Raw genomic sequence first — 20,222 nt, forward strand, 5'->3', positions numbered from 1 at the left:
GGTCTTTAAGCAGAGGCTTGACAACCATATGTCAGGAGTGCTCTGATGGTGTTTCCTGCTTGGCAGGGGGTTGGACTTGATGGCCCTTGTGGTCTCTTCCAATTCTATGATTCTATGATTCTAAGAACCTTAATTTTAAGCTCACAGCCCAACGAGGGCTGTGGGAGTTTTGCCCAAGATCCGATGGAGCAGAGTGGGGTGTATAGATTCAACCTCCCTTAAAGGCTCCTCCCACTTTGGGAATCAGGCCTCTATGTAAACGAAAGGGTGGGGGACCCAGCAGCCTTCCAGATGTGGTTGGACTCCTCCTGTCAGCTCTAGATTGCCTGGGGTGGTGAGAGGTACAAGCCTCGCCTGTCTAAAGGCTTTGTGCAGAGCTCACAGCCTAACACAAAGAGAAACCAAACACACAAAGAACCAGAAGACGGGGTGTTTGACACATTTTACTGTGGTGATTTGTCAGAGCTAGCCAAATCCTGTATGGGTTGGGGTGGGGGTGGGGGTGGAGAACCATTCCCCCAGCTCATCATTCTAGTGGAAACCAGCCCAGCCCAAGGCAGCTGAAAGCTGTGACCAGTCAGTCAGTCACTCAGTCAGTCAGTCAGTGATGGACCCAGAAGGGCTGGCAGTCAGGTAGCGTACAGAGGAGAGCGTAGCCTGATGCTCTGGCCCAAGCCAGAAGCTGGCCACTGGGCTCTCATGGCTTATGAGGTTCCTTCACCTTCCGGACTAGAAAGCAACCCAGACAGAGCAGCGTTGCTGTTGCTGGTAGTGGTGGGTGGTGGTGGTGGTGGGAGGGGGGTCTCAAAGAACGCTGCTTCCTCTTAGTCCAACGCCACGGGCAAACTGCTCCAGAAGGCCACCGATGGCTCCCGATGGGCTGGGCATCACAGGCTTCAGACCCACCGTGCTGTTGTATGCTGCCAGAAACGCCGAGCGCACGTCCTCCAGCCGGGTCTCCCTCTCCGTCAGCGTCACCACGCTGTAAGGACAAGGAAGGAAATGGCAATTTTTGGAACTGTTCAAAGGGCTCCCCTTAAAATCCCATTGGCTAGCATCTATCTCTCATGGATGCTTTAGTGGAGATTCCTGCACTGCAGGGCTGGCTATCCTGTGGGGTCCCTTCCATTTCTACGACTCTATGAAATCCGTATCCTCTGCAGAAATGTGTCAGTGTCCTATATTGCAGACGGGTGGGGAGAGTTGCTTGCCCAGTTCACAGCAGAAGCCAGATTTGAAACTTGTGAAAACCAGCTAGGATTTGGTCCCAAGGAGATATTCCTGCGAGGCAGAGAGGAACGCTAAACAACCTTTTCCATCACCCCCTGCAATGCCATTCTTTTTCTTTGGCAATACAGGAAGCTGCCGTAAAACAAGAGCCAGACCACTTGTCCGCCTAGCTCAATATCGTCTGCACTCAATAGCAGTGGCTCTCCAGGATTTCAGACGGGGAACCTCTTCCTAGCCATACCTAGAGACTGCAGGGATTGATCCCGGGACCTTCTGCATGCAAAACAGATGTCCTACTGCTGATCTATAGGTCTTCCTCCATAGGGGAAGTTCACAAGTTCTAAACTTCATACTTCACAGCTTGGCCTTTTGGCCACCAGCTCTCTCAAGATGCCAGTGAAATGCGCGACTTCATTTCACACAGCTCTGAGAGTGATTGACACTTCAAAGCCAGCTGGCTTCCCTTTCCTCTGGTGGCACGGAGGGGGAAAGGAAAACAGACGCCCACTGGCTCCGATGCAGAAAGCTTCTGCACCTTTTCGCCGCCTGCATCTTGCCATGCAAGCGAGGAGACCGTGACCGAAGCACGAGTCCCGGAACCCGGTCGGCTGCAGCAGAAAGCTGCTCAGGGCCTTCCAAATCAGAGGCAAACACTCCCCCGGTCCCTGACAGGGCTTCGGAACACAACAGAAGCAGCGTCTGCTCAAGGCAGCTGCTTCTGGGGCTGCCTGAACTCTGGCACTCCGCGCCGGTTTGGGGAAGGGGCAAAGCTCAGCAGGAGAGCCCCTGCTCTGCGTGCAGAAGAATTCAAGTTAAATCCCCAGCATCTCCAGGTTGGACTGGTGGAGAGCCCTGCCTGTAGCCCTGGAGAGGTGCTGCCAGTCCGTGTCAGCAATACTGAGCTGCGTCTGATTGTATAAGGCTCAGTTGCCTTTGCACTTAAGTATTTCTGGGCCGCCTTGGCTGGAGAGCGAGGAGAAGGCAAAAGGAGAGGAAACGAGGGGAAACTGGCTGCACGGTTATAGTTAGGGCCCAGAATTTTTGTGTTTGTTTGTGTGGGTGGGTGGGTGGGTGGGTGGGTAGGTGGTGGGGAGAATCACAGCCATGGGAGAGGCTCAGGAAGCCACGAAGGCCAAACTCTTTGGAATGTCAGAACCCACACCTCCATCTCCACCGCCCATAGGGCCAGATCATTATTCCGCCGAAAAGAATTCCTATCCTCCGCTCCTCCCCCCTCTCGGCTTGCTGCACCAGCCCCAATTAGAGCGCCTGCCCCACTTGCCGTCTCCTGCTGCTGTGCTGAGGAGGAACCTCAAAGCCAACATTCGAGCAAAGAAAAAGGCCATGATCTCCACCTTCTCTCCTTGAACTTTATCTTCTACGCTTCCCTCCCCATCCCTAAAGCCCACTGCAGGGAGGAGAGAGAGAGAGAGAGAGAGAGAGAGAGAGAGAGAGAGAGAAAGAAGGAACTGTGTGCTGCATTCTGCCAGCCGTTCCTCAAAGTGCTTTTGGGATAAAGCCTTCTGGCCAAGAGCTTCTGTATTAGTAACGCTCCTCCGGCTCCATTACCCCGACGCTTGTTGGCCTCCTCGTCCACTTCTCCTCCTCCAACTCCCCCCTCCTTCCACAGGGTCCAAGTTGAGAGTGTAATCTCCAGAGATGGAGAGAAAGGGAGCTGGGGGAGAGTAGAAACCAAGAGCTTCTGGCTGTGCCTGCTAGCAGGAAGCTATTCTCTCCACCCCCCACATCACTGCCACTCCCCACCCTCCCGTTCTGTGAAAAAGAGGTGCGAGAGAGATGCATCCTGTAGAGTAGGGCAAGGCGTCCCCCTGTGACCAGCCTCTTCTCCATCTGATCTATGGTACGGTGGGGAGGAAGCCAGGGTGGCGGCAGGGGGGGGGGAGAGAGAGAGAGAGAGAGAGAGAGAGAGAGAGAAGCAAACAAGACATTCCAGATGAGAGCTGCGCAAAGGGAGATTACTGTTCAAAGGCATCTGTTCAGAGCTGTCTTAAGAAAAACAATCTTTGTCGTCGTGCATACATGCATCTCTCTCAAACACACACACACACACAAACACACACTCTTTCTCTCTCTCACTATTTTCTCTCAAAGAGAATAAGACATCCCTTTAAAAAAGGTCATCCCAAGGGCACGGCACAAACCTGCCCATCAAGCATTCCCTTTCATCTCCCCAGTGTTTTCACCGGCTTAGGAACTGGCACCGTCAATTTGAATGGAAAGCAGGAGAAAGCCACCCACTGCCACCAGCTTCGAGTCCGGAAAGAGCAGCGAGGGGACATGGTGGAAAGGCTTGGATTAGAAAAATAATAATAATACAAAAAACACAAGAGCCCAGGGAGAGAGGCAGCCGGTCTATTCAGCCCGCCTGGCTCGCAGAGTGAACTGTTTGGGAGAGAGTGGCAGAAAGGGGAAAGGGCCTTTCAGACGGCCCCACGACTAGCCTATGGAACTCCATGTCACAGGACTAGTCAAAGACGGGAATGCACATTTGAAGATGAAACTGCACAAAAGCAGATAAATGTTGCTGTTTTGCCTGAATAGGGGGGGTGAGAGACTCAGAAACCGCAGCAAGGAAGCACAAGTTTGTTGAGTCTTCCTCCAAATGCTTTTTAAAAGGTCCAGGACTAAGCGGCATTGCGAAGTTCGCAAAGAAAACTTTCGCACCAGTCCCAAAGGGGCTGGTGGATCGCAGGATCTGAATCAGAGAGCTACAGCAAAAGCTTCGATCCTATCTGTATTTCCTCTGGGAGTTTAAGCCCTGTTGAACGGTGGAATTTGACACAGTGCAAAGGAGATTGTTCCACCAGTGCAAATGTATCTGCTTGTCTGCTGGAATGACCCCTCTGTCTTTCCTTCCCCCACATGCTATTCTGGGAGTCCTCCTGACCCTCCGTATCCGAGGGAGGAGAGGAGAGGAAATTGCACCATGGCACCAGCAGAGGAGTCTTGTGCTTGGCTTCTTCTGCTAATGGAACCAAGCAGCTGAATCTGGCCCCAAGGCTATCTTTCTGGCTAAGAAGCCCCACTGAATTCCGTGGGACTTATTCCCAGGTTAAGTGGGCCCAGGGCTGTGTACCCTAGATTCTGAAGAAGCACGTGTAGGAATGGGCTGCAGGGGTTTGTCCTTGGCTTCTCTTGAGACATCAGGCTTCCTCCTCTTCACATTCAGTGATGTTCCTGCCCCTCTCCTGCGGTTCCACCTGGCAGGCTCATGACAGAACCCGAAACCGGGATTAGACGCAGGTTTGGTCTGATCCAGCCTCGTCAGATTCACCGCCAAATGTGGACCCCCCCCCCAAGAATCTCAGAGTAATGATTATTCAAATGGGTCTGGACTACAATGCCCATCGTCCTTCGCCTGAAGCTGATGAGAGGTGGAGTCTGCAGGTTCTCCACCCCCTGCTTAGGGTATGGCTCCCACATGGGCTCATGGCCTTCAAGCTATGCACCCCACTTTACCATCTCCCCTTCTCCCCTCCTGATTCAAAACGGCAGAGTTTGCATGTTGCAGCAGGGCTCCCCCAGGCCAGGGAATGTGTGAGAGGCTGGACAAACTAGAACAACTGCAGAGAGAGAAGGAACTTGCACTCTTCTCCCCAGCACCTTATTATAACCCACCTAATTCCAAGCTCTAAAAACCTACACACACATGGCTCGGTGAGGAAGGAGAGATCCCTGCTTATTTGCCCCACTACAAATAAGCTAGCGGCTCTCTCCCCCAAGAAACTCCCAAGGCACAAACAGCGCTATCAGGAGATTACACAAGACTTTGGCATAAGCCCTGGCTTTGGCCGCATGCTGCTTCCTCGGCGAAATTACCCGTTTAGTGACACTGCAGCTCTCCAAACTGGATGGGGCGGGCAGGGAAGAAAAGTCGGTAGCAGAAGCAGCTCTTTGCTAGGTATTTGGAAACAAGCCCACCGGGCTTGCAGAGAGGGTCGGCTTTTAGAATCCCCCATTTCCTTGTAGGGGAGACTGGCTTGCAGGAGTTGTAAGCTAGCTTCACTTACTCTGGTTCTTCCTTCTGCTGCAGGAAGTCATTAAGCTCATTCGTAATATCTCCCAGATTTAAGCTAAGGGCTGCCATGAAAATGCATTTCCTGGAACTCAAAGCATCTATTGAAGATGGGTTTGCAGGAGGCTTAAAAGAAAACCGTACACATATCTAACTTTGTGCTCAGTGTTTCTTAGTTTCTGGCTTCCTTGATCTGCACCTGGTGCTGTGTAGGTGCGTGTACATAGATACCCCTTCTCACCAACAAGGGAGCCAGTGTGGCATAGTGGGTAGTGTGCCCGACTAGGACCTGGGAGACCAGGATTCAAATCCCCACTCTGCCATGATGCTCAGTGGGTGGCCTTGGAGGCCAGTCACTGCCTCTCAGCCTAATCTACCTCACAGGGTTGTTGTGGGGGATTAAATGAGGAGGGGGAGAAGCATGTGTGCCAGCTTGAGCTCCTTGGAGAGAAAGGTGGAATATAAATGCAACAAATAAAGGTAAAGGTAAAGAGACCCCTGACCATTAGGTCCAGTCGTGGCCGACTCTGGGGTTGCGGCGCTCATCTCGCTTTATTGGCCGAGGGAGCTGGTGTACAGCTTCCGGTTCATGTGGCCAGCATGACCAAGCCACTTCTGGTGAACCAGAGCAGTGCACGGAAATGCCGTTTACCTTCCCGCCGGAGCGGTACCTATTTATCTACTTGCAGTCTGACCTGCTTTCAAACTGCTAGGTTGGCAGGAGCAGGGACCGAGCAACGGGAGCTCACCCCATCGCGGGGATTCGAACCGCCGACCTTCTGATCGGCAAGCCCTAGGCTCAGTGGTTTAACCCACAGCGCCACCTGCGTCCCTTAATGCAACAAATAAATAACATCAGAAATGAAAACACACTCTGCATTTGACTGTGGCCACCATGAGCAGAACGCACTTGCAGAATTCTTCCCACCCACCCCAATTTTAGGAGAAGTCAAAGGGCTGCAATGTGTCTGAAGCTGTAGAGCAGTGGTGACTAACCTACGGGCTCCACGCAGTGTTGAACTCCATCTCCCATCAGCCCCAGCCTGCATGGCTAATGGGCAGGGATGATGGGAGCTGTAGTTCAGCCACATCTTGTGAGCCACAGGTTAGCCACGCCTGCTTATAGGAGAATCTCCCTCTCCCCCACTCCTTATAAAGGCAGGATTCTCAATGGACAAAACCACACCGACCTCATTACAGACTGGCCTACATAATTCCAATTACGGGTCAGCCGGAGAAAGAGGCCTGGATTAACCACGTAGGAAAGCTGTCTCCCCCGCCACCCCCATGCGACTTCCTCCAGAGATACAGCTCCGGCTCCTTTAAAAATTCCTTGCCACTCGGAACGCAGCAGCTGTGCTTCCTTCGTTGCAAGGCCCAGGCTGTGGCCATTTGCCCAGCTGTAGGAGAATTCAGATCCTGGCAGCCTGAAAAGCTACCAAAGACATTGAAGTGGGGGGAGGCTGGGAAGGGGGGAAAACGGAGGGACAGAAGCATGCTGCCTCTGTGCATACATGGCAGCGGTGGGAGAGGAAGAACCCCGGGATATGGCTCAGGGTGAGGATTCCATGTCCTCTGAAGGAATTCGCTCACACCAGAGGCATCTGTTATCTTCAAAACAACACACACACACACACACGCACACACACACACAACCACCCCTACACAATCTGGGAGCACATGCATGCTCCCATTCCTGGGTCTGCAGGAGACAAGAGTAACCCCATGCCTGCCAATTCTTCTCTGCAAATGTGCCCCACTATGGGCAGTTTCTCCACCAAGCTGGTTTGGGCATCTAGCTGGAGGGCAAGGCATGGCGTATGGGGCATTTTTCAGGGGAGAACTGGGCAGGCAGGTCAGGGTTAACCATCACTCGCTGATTTTGCACCCCTGCAAGTCTCACCCATATGTCTGCCTTTTGGGAAGCTCATGAGTCAAGATAGGTCATTACTTAAACAAAAACGCTCCAGTCAAGAGTTCTGTGCTGGGAAAAGTTTAATCTTGCCTGCCTAACGCGAGTTAAACGTATTTCAAAGTACTTAGCATATGTCAGGGAACTGCCATCAGAGCCAAGGGTGGTGTTAAGGCTCCCCAATGACGCTGGAGAGGGAACCAGCAAGGGGAGAGGGGAAGCTTCCGCTGGGGAATGAGATAGGCTTGACGCTAGGAAGAAAGGGGAGGCTGAGGGAGCTTCGGAGGGAGGGCTCCGAGACTGTTCTAGCGAGACCAGCGGGGAGAGCACAGAACCTCCCCTTGGGACGCCCACTCTCCGCAGAAAGCTTCCGCGCAGGGAGGCTAGGCGGAGACTTGGTGTCAAAGAACTTTTATGTTGGAAAAAGTTCAGGAAACGGCCACTGACGGATTCTGCCAGCGATTGAGACAGCCACGGAGTAGACGCTGTCCAGCCGGGGGGGGGGGAGTTTTAACCAAACAACTCAGCTTGCAGCAGTTTGCGGGTTACGCACAAGCAACCCCAACCCCACATTACAGCATAATTTAGTCTGCTGCACATGGAGCAGTGGGTACAAGTCTCTAACAACTGGAGGGCTACAGCTTATAGAACAGAAATAATTTTTCCCTGTGCTGCTACAAGATGGCATGGTAAATAAAATAAGCATTTGCAATATCTGCTGTTGTAAATGTCTAAAAACAGAGAAAAAAGCAAAGGGGCTTCTGCCACATGCGGTGAACATGCCCTCACACTAAATACCAGAAGAAAATGAAAGCTTTTAACGGATAAGATATTGGGCTCCTTTACTTGCTCGTTTACACTTAAGATCTAATACAAAAAGAACATCGTGAACTGACTAGCTGTATGACAGCACCTGCTGTGATAATCCATTCTAAATACTGGAAATTATCAGATATAAATGAATGGATAAATTGTAGGACGTCGCAGTATGGGCTGAACTGATATCTTTTAGAATATATATTTTTTTAAAGGCTAAGATTCAAATTTTTGTTTGTGAGCGCTAGGCCTGCACTTATAATGAAAAATTATGAGCATTTATTAATATGTGGTTGTTAAAGCAAAACACTGGAAGTATCCTGTATGGTTTCTGTTAAGTCTCAATGTATATATACCAGGCGCATCCAACTTCCAAGAGACTGCGATCTACTCCCACTATAAATTAACTGTCAGTGATCTACCCATTGGATTGACCAGAATTATTGAGCTTTTATTTTTCCTTGGGTGTTGGCTGGGTAGGATGGAAGCAATAAAAATGAACATACTTCCTAAGATGCTGTTTCTGTTTCAAAACATCCCTGTTATTAGAGGGTCCAAAATATTTAAGGATTGGCAGAAGACCCTCTCGAGATTCATCTGGCAGGGAAGAAGGCCAAGGATCAGATTTAAATTACTCACAGATCGGAAGGAGAGAGGAGGGCTTGCTGTTCCCAACTTGAAGCTGTATTATGAAGCGGCCTGTCTCTGTTGGGTTAAGGACTGGATAACCCTGGAGAATACAGATTTGTTGGATCTAGAGGGGGCGGACAACAGGTTCGGCTGGCACGCCTACCTCTGGTCAAACAAAGAGAAGATCCACAAAGGGTTCTCGAGCCATATTATCAGGGGCCCTTTGTATGAAGTCTGGGAAAAAAATAAAAAACTGCTAGAAAGGAAAACGCCCTGGTGGCTGTCCCCAACAGATATCTTAATAATTAAAAAAATAAATATGGAAGAGAAAAGATTGACATATGAAGATCTTCTGGTAAGATCCCAAGACAGTTGGAAACTAAGACCATACGAGGAGTTGAAGGGAAAGCTGACGAGCTGGCTACAGTACCATCAAGTTAACGCAATATGGACAGAAGATAAAAAAATAGGAATGAATGAAAAGAAGTCCAAATTCCAGATTGAAGTAATTGAAAGTAAATCTAAGCTATTATCCAAAATGTACAACATACTACTGGAATGGGACACAAAAGACGAAGAAATTAAGGAAGTTATGGTTAAATGGGCGATAGATCTGGGGTATAATATAGAGTACGAGAAATGGTCAAAATTGTGGAACGAGGGAATAAAATTCACGGCTAGTGCTGCCATTAGAGAAAACTTAGAGAAGATGATATATAGATGGTACCTAACACCAGAAAAACTTAGTAGGATGTATAAGACTGGTAATAAGGCCTGTTGGAAATGCAAAACAAAAGAAGGCAATTTTATACATATGTGGTGGGGATGTGAGGAAATGAAAAAATTCTGGAATCAGATTTATAGCGAGCTAAAGAAAATACTCAGATACACATTCCCCAAAAAGCCAGAAGCCTTTTTACTAGGTATTATCGGAGAGGAAATTAGGAAGGAAGATAAAACTCTATTTCAATATTCAACTGCAGCAGCCAGAATATTAGTCGCTCAAAATTGGAAAAATATAAACATACCAACGGTGAAGGAGTGGCAAACAAAATTGTATGATTTTATTGAATTGGCAAAAATGACCCAAAGAATCAAAAACCCAAAAAATGCAAAGTTAAAGGACGATTGGAATAAATTTATGGTCTATATTGAAGGTAATTTAGGAAACTTACCAACTATAGCAGGTCAGCTATAAAACTTTCGATGTATAAACCACTTATTAACACCAGCTGTTAAAACTTAACTATTAAAAGTAGAAATCCGAAATCAGCAGGGAAGGAAGTCAGATGTTTTATGTGTAATGTATTAGTCTTTTTCTGTTTTGCGATTTTTTTGTGCTTGGTTTTTTTTCTTTTTTTCTTTTTCCTACAATTTTTTCTGTTAAGATATTTAGTGACTAGTTGTACCTGTGCTTTTCTATACATATGTATTTGCTTTACTCTTTTTCTTTTTCTTTTTTCTCTTTTTTTTTTGGTATATTGTCTTTGTATGTGTGTCTCAAACGAATCTCAATAAAAAAATTAAAAAAAATAATAATATTTTTCCTTGGGTGATCCATCAGGATCACACGACCGACCAGGATCAACCAGGGACACTCAGCGATTAATAGGTAGATCACAATCGACCAGTTGGAAATGCCTGATATATACTATGGGTGTTATTCAATTAAGTTTCGACCCATTGGACGGGCTTCACCTCACAAGCCCTATTCGATTGTCCCATTGAAATTAATGACCACACTGACCAAGGTAAGCCCATTAATTTCAGTAGGTCTACTCTGAGTGAAACTTAGCAGACTAACACCTTGCACCTCCTCCTTGTGCAGATCCTGTCTGCTATTGCACTCCATTTCTGTATTCTTGGGGAGGGGGGGGGGGAATACATGCAATCTGGAACAAACTTAAAAAGTATGACTATTGTCATCCTCCTATGCAACTCATTTATTTGAAGCACTAAAACAAAAAACAAAAAACTGCCCTTCAATTATTCCCACAGCAGTTCACCGAAAGAACACACTTAAAATGTAAATATAAAAGCCAAAACGCGCGATTATACCAAGCAGTGCAACAAGAGTCAGCAGGATTAAAACAGAAAAACTCTGGGGAGCTAAAAGAGGTTTTGCCCGATGAGAAAAAGGGCAAGAAAGCAAGAAACAAACAGGAAACCTCCGTGGAGTGTTTCACCCCAGGGAACTTGCTTTACCTTGAACCGTGATGGCACCCTTAGGAGACTCTCCACTGAAGAACTTAATGTATGGGTAGGTACATATAGAGGCAGGCAGACCTTCAAGTAACCTGGGTTCTAAGCTGTGAAAGGCACTTTGAAATGTGCCTGGAAACAATGTGGAAGCCGCAGCAGCCGACACTGACAGGTACAATACAACCACAACATCCAGTCGCAGGGAGTAATCCAAATTGCAGTTTCAGAACAGTTTTCAAAGGCAGCCCCATGTATAGCACACATTACGGCCGTCTACCCTTGAGGTCTGCCAAAAGCAAGCAAGGCTAGGTTTTTTCCTGTCCAGATGGGGTGGGCCACAAGTGGTTCGCCAGGCTAAGTCGCTAAAGGCACTCTATACCACAGAAGCAACTTGTGCCGCAATCGAGGAAGATCGGGCAAGACAAACCCTAAGCTGCAAACCTGTTTCTTCAGGTGGAACGCTATTTTAGTCATTTCCTTGGACAGATGGACCGCTTGCCCGCAGCGCCTCCATATTGTCTGGACTGAGCCTGGCTCTTAACCAGTCTTTCCCCATGGGCAGCAGGTTGGGTAGTTTTTAATGTGTGACATTTTAATGTATTTTAAATCTCTGTTGGAAGCCGCCCAGAGTAGCTGGGGAAACCCAGCCAGATGGGCGGGGTACAAATAATAAATTTATTATTATTATTATTATTATTATTATTATTATTATTATTAACAGCACAATCCCTAGTCTGCCCTGATTGTGCAACACAAGGATACTCAAGAGAACTCAATACTCAAGAGTACTGCAACCCAGACAGGAAGCCTGGAGAGAGAGAGAGAGAGAGAGAGAGAGAGAGAGAGAGAGAGATGCAATTCTCGTAGATCATGGCAACACCATCTCCCTAGTCCTTGCTGGCGCTGAATTGAGTACTTGGGTGGATGTAGCTGAGAGGTCAATTCCATCCAGGTTTCAGTGCTAGAAGCCAGATCAGTTCTACTCAACAACAGCCATCTGCTGGAGGTATAATGTCTTTTATCTACAGACCTACACTGTGGGCCCTGGCCAACTTACTGACTTAGCTTTTCTGGAAGTAATGAATCCATACCAAACCAACAGGACTATTGCTCATTAAGCTTTCTTCTTCTCGTTTCTGTGCCTCCAGGATAGTTCACTGAGACACTGCTTCAGCCAAAGTCCCATTCCAAATATGTCCCAAACCTTCTACTCTATTGCCAGCTGTACAGCAGACCACCCTCGCTCCAACGCTAGGAGGAGAAGCGCCAATACCCCAGGGAACTATTGTGCCAAGGATGCTGCCGTTAGTGTGACATTTTAAACTGAGCAACTTCGTGGTGCGAGGTTCTGCCCGAGCCTGGTGAGAAGGGCTAGGGGCAAATGAGAGAGAGGCTATCGAGGGGCAATGCGAGCACAGTCCTCTTATAGCAAGACCACCAAGGATTCAGCTGGCACTGATCTAAATGTGAAACTAACATAAATGGTTATAGACCACTGGCCAAAGAAGCCACAAGACGCCAGCAAGGAAGAGGACAAGGTCTATCAATGAGTTCTGGTGTGATCAATGAGTTCAAGTCCTAACAAACTTTGAGGGACACAGCTAGACATGAGTATTTGTAGGGCAACAGGTGCCAAGAATATAGGGCCGGCTCCACAGAATTGCAAAAGCAGTGAATCTCCCCAATCCACATAGCAACCCAGTCAGATGGGTGGGGCACAAATTACAAGATTATCGTTATTAAAATGAAAACTTCTGAAATGAGGAAGAGAAAATGAAGAGGCTGTTGAGCACTCTGATCTGTCCTCGGTTCAGTGAATGCAACAGTAGCCCCTTGGCAGGAACTCCTAGGATTGGACCGTTGGAGCAGAAGAAAGAGGGATCAAATGACAGTGCCATGGTCTCCGCCTGGTAAATAAAAGTTGCAAGATAAAGGAACTCCATGGAAAACGAAAGGTTCGGCTGAGTGGGGAAAAACAACAATGCGCAAAAGTTGTCTTGAAAACCTCTGCATAAACGAACTGAATCAAAGAAGGCCAAGTTCCACAGTTCCATGCGCTGCACTGCTGAAGAGGACGAGAAAGGAAAAGGACCAGCCCGACGACAGAGCACACTGAAATCAAGATTCAGAACTGGCTGTGCTTCCCCGGAGGGGCCCAGCTCACATCTATGGAGCATTTGCCTATTAGCAAAAGGACCGATATCAAGACGAGACATGCATCTGCATGGAAGTACCTGTGATGACTGAAAAAAGGGGAAAGTTCGCAGTCATCCCTGTGTGTTGTGAAAGACATATCTGCATCCCATGTGCTCTGGGGGTGTTTGGGTGGGAAAAGTCAGCTTGCACTGTCAGCCACCAGCATGTTCTTGCTAGCGAGAAGGCCTATAAGGAACTGTCACACTGAGTTAGACCACTGGACCTAGCTAGCCTGGTACGATCAAATCAGTAATGGTCCTTGTGGGTCTTCTGGGAGAGAGGCCTTGCCCAGGCCAGTGACTATCGTTTCAGGATGCCGGAGGTCCGATCCGGAGGCATTGGGTTATTACGCACAGCGCAGCCCCTCCCAACGCGTCGTTCTCAGCACACTTACAGGGAACTGTTAGGGAGCTCATCCGGGAAGCTGAAAGGGAGGGAGGAGTCTGCTTGCTCCTGTATACTGCCATTCCCCGTTACCAGCTGCCAGCTGCCAAAGTCTGTAGAGATGGAGGATCCAGGCAGAGAATGGTCTGCAGATCTGGGGCAGAGAGAGGGAGAAAGAGAGAGAGAAAGAAAGAGAAAGAGGAGACGATGCAAGTCAGTGGCTTTGTTCAGCAGAACGTCCCTTTTGCTCAAGCCCTCGTTGGTCTCCTGCCCCTCTGAGTTTACACTGGCACCATCATCTCAAGAATGGCATTGAGGGTGTACGGCTTACGGCAGGCCTTTCTAAAGTGAGAAGGAAGAAGATGCCGAGCTTGTTAAGGAGGGCGAAAGCGCTGAATCGCTGTGCCGGGCAAACCAGCGGTTAATGTCATGCAGGAGCTGCAAAAGCCAAGAACCGTCTTGCCAATAGAGCCCAAAACCCCGACGCTGCTCCCAAAGGTGCGGTCATCATGCAGGCCAGCTGGGGCCCAATGGAAGTTTGCGGAGGGCATGGAGCGACGCAAGAGGGAAGGGTGGCAGAGCATCCTATTTGCATGCAGATGGTCCCTGGTTTGATCCCCCAACGGCATCTCTGGGGAGGGCTGGGAGAGACCCCCGCCTGAAACCTTGGAGAGCTGCTGCTGGTGGGTGCAGGAAGTACCAAGAAGGTTGGATGGGGGATCTGACTCAGAACGAGGCAACTTCCTAAGGTTCCTATGAGATTTGTGCTTCTGGGAGGAACTTCTACTTGTCCCCCGGCCCTTCCAGCCAGTGGAGTGCTCAGATCCTGACACGACATCCCCGGTTTTCTTTTCCTGGAAGGTGAGAGGCAGCGTGGGACCACAACGGCCGTGAGTTGGTAGAAAGCAAGAAAGCAGCAGTAGCACTTAATCGAAGAAAACAGCTCAGAGGACAGCAGAGCGGAAAGACAGAGAGGAGATCCCCAGCGGATTGCAGAGCAGAAACCATGCGGCAGTCCCGTTCTCGTCCTCCTTCCAAAGGCAAGCCTTTCAGCCCCTGGCCACGTCCTTCTTCCACAGTCCCAGAATGCTTAGCTGGAGGCTCAGGAGTGACACGCAGCGCTAAGCGTTAAGCAATACGACAAGCCGGCCGATTTGGAAGAAATGAATCCGATGGGAGCAGAGAAGCATCAGCTGCGAGGCGGCAAGCCCAGCTCACAAGGAAGCCCTTTATTTTTATTTTTATTAAGAGGCCCTTCAGGCAAACCGCTTTCAGTCGGAGCACCAGCAGCTGCTGGCATTTTGCAGAAGCGTTGGGTCCCCTCTTACCTGAAAAGGTCATTTCAAAGTACAGGGAATAATCCAGATTTCCAGTTTTTGGGAAAAGACCACAATGCTGTAGGGTAAAACAGACTTCCACTTTTGGCGCCGTTCCCTATCACCACCCCTCTCTCTGTCCCCAAAACTCACTACTACTTTGGCGAACAAAAGGGGATTTGCTTTCTGGTTTCTTGCAAGAACGGGCTCATCAGCTGACTGGGCCCTTGGTCACTGGGCCCTTGGCAAAAGAGGATGCTCTTCCACACCTTAAATTTATTTACACCCTGCCCTTTTCAGCCACAAAGTCTCCAAAGCGCCTTATAATCCAGCATCTTTTAAAGAAAGCAAATCTCAGTTTTTATGACCAACCATCATGCCGTCTCTCATGAGTTTAGGAAAGGTGAAGAGCAGCTGTGCTGGGTCATGCCAAAGCATCAACTATGCTAGTACAGTGGTACCTCTGGTTACGTGCTTAATTTGTTCCGGAGGTCCGTTCTTAACCTGAAACTCTTCTTAACCTAAAGCACCACTTTAGCTAATGGGGCCTCCTGCTGCTGCTGCCACACGATTTCTGTTCTCATCCTGAGGTAAAGCTCTTAACCCAAGGTACTATTTCTGGGTTAGCGGAGTCCGTAACCTGAAGTGTATGTAACCCGAGGTACCACTGTATCACTCTTCCCACAGTAGCCAATCAGAAGCAGGACATGAAGACAATCACTCCCTCCCCCTTCTGGTGCCCAGGGACATACAAAATACTCTGAATGTGGAAGTTCTAGACAGCCACCCTGACTAGACGGTGGCAGTCAATCAACTGCTGGCGGCTCCTGGTTCCAAACGCCTGCACACGCCAAGCAAAGAGACTCGCTGGCTCCTCTTTCCCTTCTCAAGACAACTTTGGCGGCAAAGCGGATTCCCATCGGAGAAACGCGTCAGAAATAAAGACAAAATGGACTTCTTCATTGCAATCCCTGGCTGTCTTTCTGCAGAGGGATCCACAGGTGCGCTCATAGCATTCTGAAGCAAACAGGGTTTTTTTGGGTGGGGGTGGAGAAAAGGACAAATATCCAGACGCCTACTGGCTCTTAGCTTTGAAGTCATTTATAGCAAGAGTTCCAAAAAGCAGGACAGGACTTGAAAAGGGAGGCAGCCGGCAAGTTTCGCTTACAAGGATGAGGAAGCAAGGAGAAGCATCGATGTGGGGGAATTAGTAGTACAGTGGTACCTCGGGTTAAGTACTTAATTCATTCCGGAGGTCCATTCTTAACCTGAAACTGTTCTTAACCTGAAGCACCACTTTAGCTAATGGGGCCTCCTGTGCCGCCGCGCCGCCGGAGCATGATTTCTGTTCTCATCCTGAAGCAAAGTTCTTAACCTGAAGCACTATTTCTGGGTTAGCGGAGTCTGTAACCTGAAGCGTATGTAACCCGAGGTACCATTGAATCTGTTAGGATCAAGCATTGGTGATTCCTTGAAGCAACTCCCACAGAGACTTCCTTCACCGCGGTCACAGCCATCGTTTCCCCACCTTTGACGATGGATGTCTGGAGGGCAACATGGCTGCGCCCATCTGTCGGCGTTTCTCAGCTGCTATTCCTGCATTGCAGGGGGTTGAACTAGACCAGGCATGTCCAGCAGGTCGATCGCTATCTCCTGGTCGATCACGGTATTATTTTAAGTGATCGCTGCTGTTGTGCTCTTTACCGATCCCCCCCAAATGGTAAACAACTCTGGGCACTCCCCCCCCCCAAAAGGTAGAGAGACCTTACACAGGGCTAGCTGGCAGGAAAGACTGTTCTAGCAGAGAGGAATTGCCCTGTAACAAGAGAATGTGAGGCGCAGAAGATTGTCTTAGTGCGGTGAAAGGAGGAGGCTCAAGGCAGAGCAGCAGTGGCAGCAAGACTTATTATAATGTCGGGTAGAGAGAATGTGACTCAGGAACTCTTGGCCTCGAGTCTAAAATAACCTCAACACATACTGCTCTGGGTGGATCATGTTTCCAGAGATTTGGGGAGTCTGGCCTTCTTGTATACTCTGGCAAAGCTCACGCAACTCGGCTCGCCAATGAAGCGGCCGGACCAGGGATTGGAAATCGGTAGGAAGCCAGCTGCCAAGAGCCGAGTGCAGGAAGGAGAGAAACGCCGGTTGCTTGGTCAGCAAAGCAGAAGGGGAAGAGGGAAGCCAGAAATAGAGAGAGATCTGGAATGGCCACAGAAGCACAAGGCCAGCCCCGAAGTTTGCAGACACAGCCAGAAAGGATTCAAAGCCAAGGGTTTACCCAATAACTCTGCAATTTCAACCACCTGTGGGGTCCAGATGATAGACTCTACTAGTTGATTTAGAGTCCATTTTCTGCTTTCGTTTTTTAAAAAAGCAAGTTTCCAGCCCCTCAGTGCATCAGAGAAGAATTGAGGAAAAAAGGGATTTGGGCAGGGTGCCCATCAGTTTCTGTGCCTACTCCGTGAAATACATGCCCCCCCCCCCCCCGCCTTGCTCTCTTGCTACCTCTTTCTTCAAAGCTGCACAAAAGCCCATCTCCTGCAAACTTCCACTGTGAAAATTAACCAATTTTTCCATGATTGACACGACTGATGCAAGCATAGTGCTGTAGTCACGTTGGGTCACTGAATATGTTACATTTTAAATGCAGAGAGAACCTCCATAAATCCGGCGATTTTAGGAAAGATATTTTGTTTGTGACAAACTGAGAGAGAGAGAGAAGGGAAGGAAGGAAGGAAGGAAGGAAGGAAGGAAGGAAGGAAGGAAGGAAGGAAGGGGCAGGAACTAGTGACATTATCTGGGAGCAGAGGATAAAACAGTCGTGGTAGCACCAGCACAGCCTAGAGTCAAGCTCTGTGAAGAATATTAAATCCCTCAGATGTCAGCATGCCAGAGTGCCTGAAACATTTTTTGTGTGAAAGGCCCTTCTTGCATGGATTGCATGAAGGAGGTCTCAGGTTGAAGGACTGCAAAAGTGTCGGGAGCTGCAGTCAGGAGCAGGTTTGCAATATATTTATTCAGAGAAACCAAAACAGCGCAGGAGGCCTAGTGAACCCAGCAACTGCTCCCAGGAGGTCTTGACCCCAGTGAGGCCTCCTCTTCTGCCTCTTGGCCCCCTCCTCTCCAGCCTCTGCTTCTGCCTCCGATTCTGGACTGCTCTCTGCCCCAGACTCCTCCTGATCACTAAGCCCTGTTGCCTCTTCAGCTTCCAACGCCTCCTCCTCTTCTCCCTCTGAGCACGCATCATCCTCATCATCCCACCACCAATCGCCTGGCTCTGAGCCTTCTTCCCCTGGGGGTTCTCCAGCTGGTGCCTCTGTATCCAGCTCCTCTGTATCCAGCCAGCCCATGACACAAGTTCAGGAGGAGCTACTTCTATCCAAGGCACCGGAAAGCCACTGCCCATCACGGTAGACCAGGACAACCTACGAGGTACCCTTTCCAGCTGCTGTGGAACTACAATACCCATCAGCCTCAGCCAGAGGGCCAATGGGAACTGTAGTCCGACATCAGCTAGAGGGCACCAGGTTGGGGAAGCCTGCAGCAGACGCCAACGGCGTTGCCAACACAAAAGTAGCTTTATCTATCCGAAGAGTAACTCATCCTCTTCTGCTGGGGAGAATGTTCCGGAAACTCTCCAGCTCTAATCCTTTCACCCTGGCAAGCGGAGCTCTCCAGCCTTCATCCCACACGACCTTATTAGAGTTTCAAGTCCAGTCTTCCGCCAAGAACAGACACTAGAGCGCTGATACAGAGGATTAATTTGGCTTATGATCTTTGGACAAAGCAGAAAGCCAAGAGAACAACAATAAAGGGAGGGGTGGGAGGCGAGATGGCAAGACGAGCCAGCACTTCAAACCATGGATTCATCTTCCCTTTCTACTCCAGACTCATGCTGGACAAAAAGGACCTCAGTGATGTGCTCGAGTACAGCTGATCTAAGGAAGAGAACAGCAGAGTGACTAACAAGCCAATTAACTGCAAAGGGGCCCACTGGCAGGGCAATAAGAACCTTTTAATACCAGGGACCCAATTGGTGGTGAAATCTTTTTCAAAAAAATTGTTTTAGCAAGTAGTGCCGTCTCTCTGAAATGTATGTGCTACTGTGGCTCTATAGCATGGGTAGGCAAACTAAAGCCCGGCCCAGTCGCCTTCTAAATCTGGCCGGTTGACAGTCTGGGAATCAGCGTGTTTTTACATGAGTAGAATGTGTCCTTTTATTTAAAATGCATCTCTGGGTTATTTGTGGGGCCTGCCTGGTGTTTTTACATGAGTAGAATGTGTGCTTTTATTCAAAACACATCTCTGGGTTATTTGTGGGGCATAAGAATTCATTCATTCCACCACCACCCCAAAAAAATATAGTCCGGCCCCCCACAAGGTCTGAGGGACAGTGGACCGGCCCCCTGCTGAAAAAGTTTGCTGACCTCTACAGTCAACCTCATGAGCTGTGTCGGAATTACGGTATTTCTGCTAGTGTTTCTGTTAACTAAAGCAGGAGTGGCCAATGCGGTGTTGCACCCCTGGATGTTCTGGCTGGACTCCATCTCCCATTATCCTCGGCTGCATTGGCTGGGGCTCATAGGAGCTGGAGTCCAATAGTAATTAGATCGGATCATGTTGGCTATTCCTGAGCTCAGGAAACAGAATGACTTGTTTGCTCCAACTGCCCTTGCAATCTTCTTGTGTCGCCAGGCGGCATCCCATACGAAAACCTTCCCAGACGCCCTTGCTTCCCTGATTCACCTACGCTCTCCTACTCATAGAATCATAGACTCATAGAATCATAGAGTTGGAAGAGACCACAAGGGCCATCGAGTCCAACCCCCTGCCAAGCAGGAAACACCATCAGAGCACTCCTATGGTTGTCAAGCCTCTGCTTAAAGACCTCCAAAGAAGGAGACTCCACCACACTCCTTGGCAACAAATTCCACTGTCGAACAGCTCTTACTGTCAGGAAGTTCTTCCTAATGTTTAGGTGGAATCTTTTTTCTTGTAGTTTGGAACCATTGCTCCGTGTCCGCTTCTCTGGAGCAGCAGAAAACAACCTTTCTCCCTCCTCTATGTGGCATCCTTTTATATATTTGAACATGGCTATCATATCACCCCTTAACCTCCTCTTCTCCAGGCTAAACATGCCCAGCTCCCTTAGCCGTTCCTCATAAGGCATCGTTTCCAGGCCTTTGACCATTTTGGTTGCCCTCCTCTGGACACGTTCCAGTTTGTCAGTGTCCTTCTTGAACTGTGGTGCCCAGAACTGGACACAGTACTCCAGGTGAGGTCTGACCAGAGCAGAATACAGTGGCACTATTACTTCCCTTGATCTAGATGCAATACTCCTATTGATGCAGCCCAGAATTACTCACACAGGTGAAAAATCGCTGCCTTTTCCTGGGGTGATGGAGTCAAGTAGAACTCAACTACTTTGATGCTGAATCAGAACAGGGTTGGCGACTGAATCAGATAAGTGCTGGAGATCCAAAGAGGTTGAGGGAACGTT

General features: G+C 49.0%; 1 protein-coding gene across 3 annotated transcripts in view; it reads right to left on the reverse strand.

Moving 5' to 3' along the window:
- Positions 1–427: 427 nt before the first annotated feature.
- MTMR14 (myotubularin related protein 14) overlaps positions 428–20,222 on the reverse strand; it is an 88,860-nt gene continuing 69,065 nt past the window's right edge. For 2 of the 3 annotated variants that reach the window (XM_081852787.1, XM_081852789.1), the window contains exons 18-19: positions 13,417–13,560; positions 428–982 (exon numbers count right to left, since the gene is read on the reverse strand). In XM_081852787.1, the coding sequence (XP_081708913.1) occupies positions 805–982; positions 13,417–13,560 (322 nt within the window). In that variant the 3' untranslated portion in view covers positions 428–804. The remainder of the gene's footprint in view (positions 983–13,416; positions 13,561–20,222) is intronic. The other variant, XM_081852788.1, reaches the window with a different exon arrangement.

The sequence above is a fragment of the Podarcis erhardii genome (genome assembly GCF_964252035.2).
Source record: "Podarcis erhardii genome assembly, chromosome: 2".
In the NCBI taxonomy this organism is placed as follows: Eukaryota; Metazoa; Chordata; class Lepidosauria; order Squamata; family Lacertidae; genus Podarcis; species Podarcis erhardii.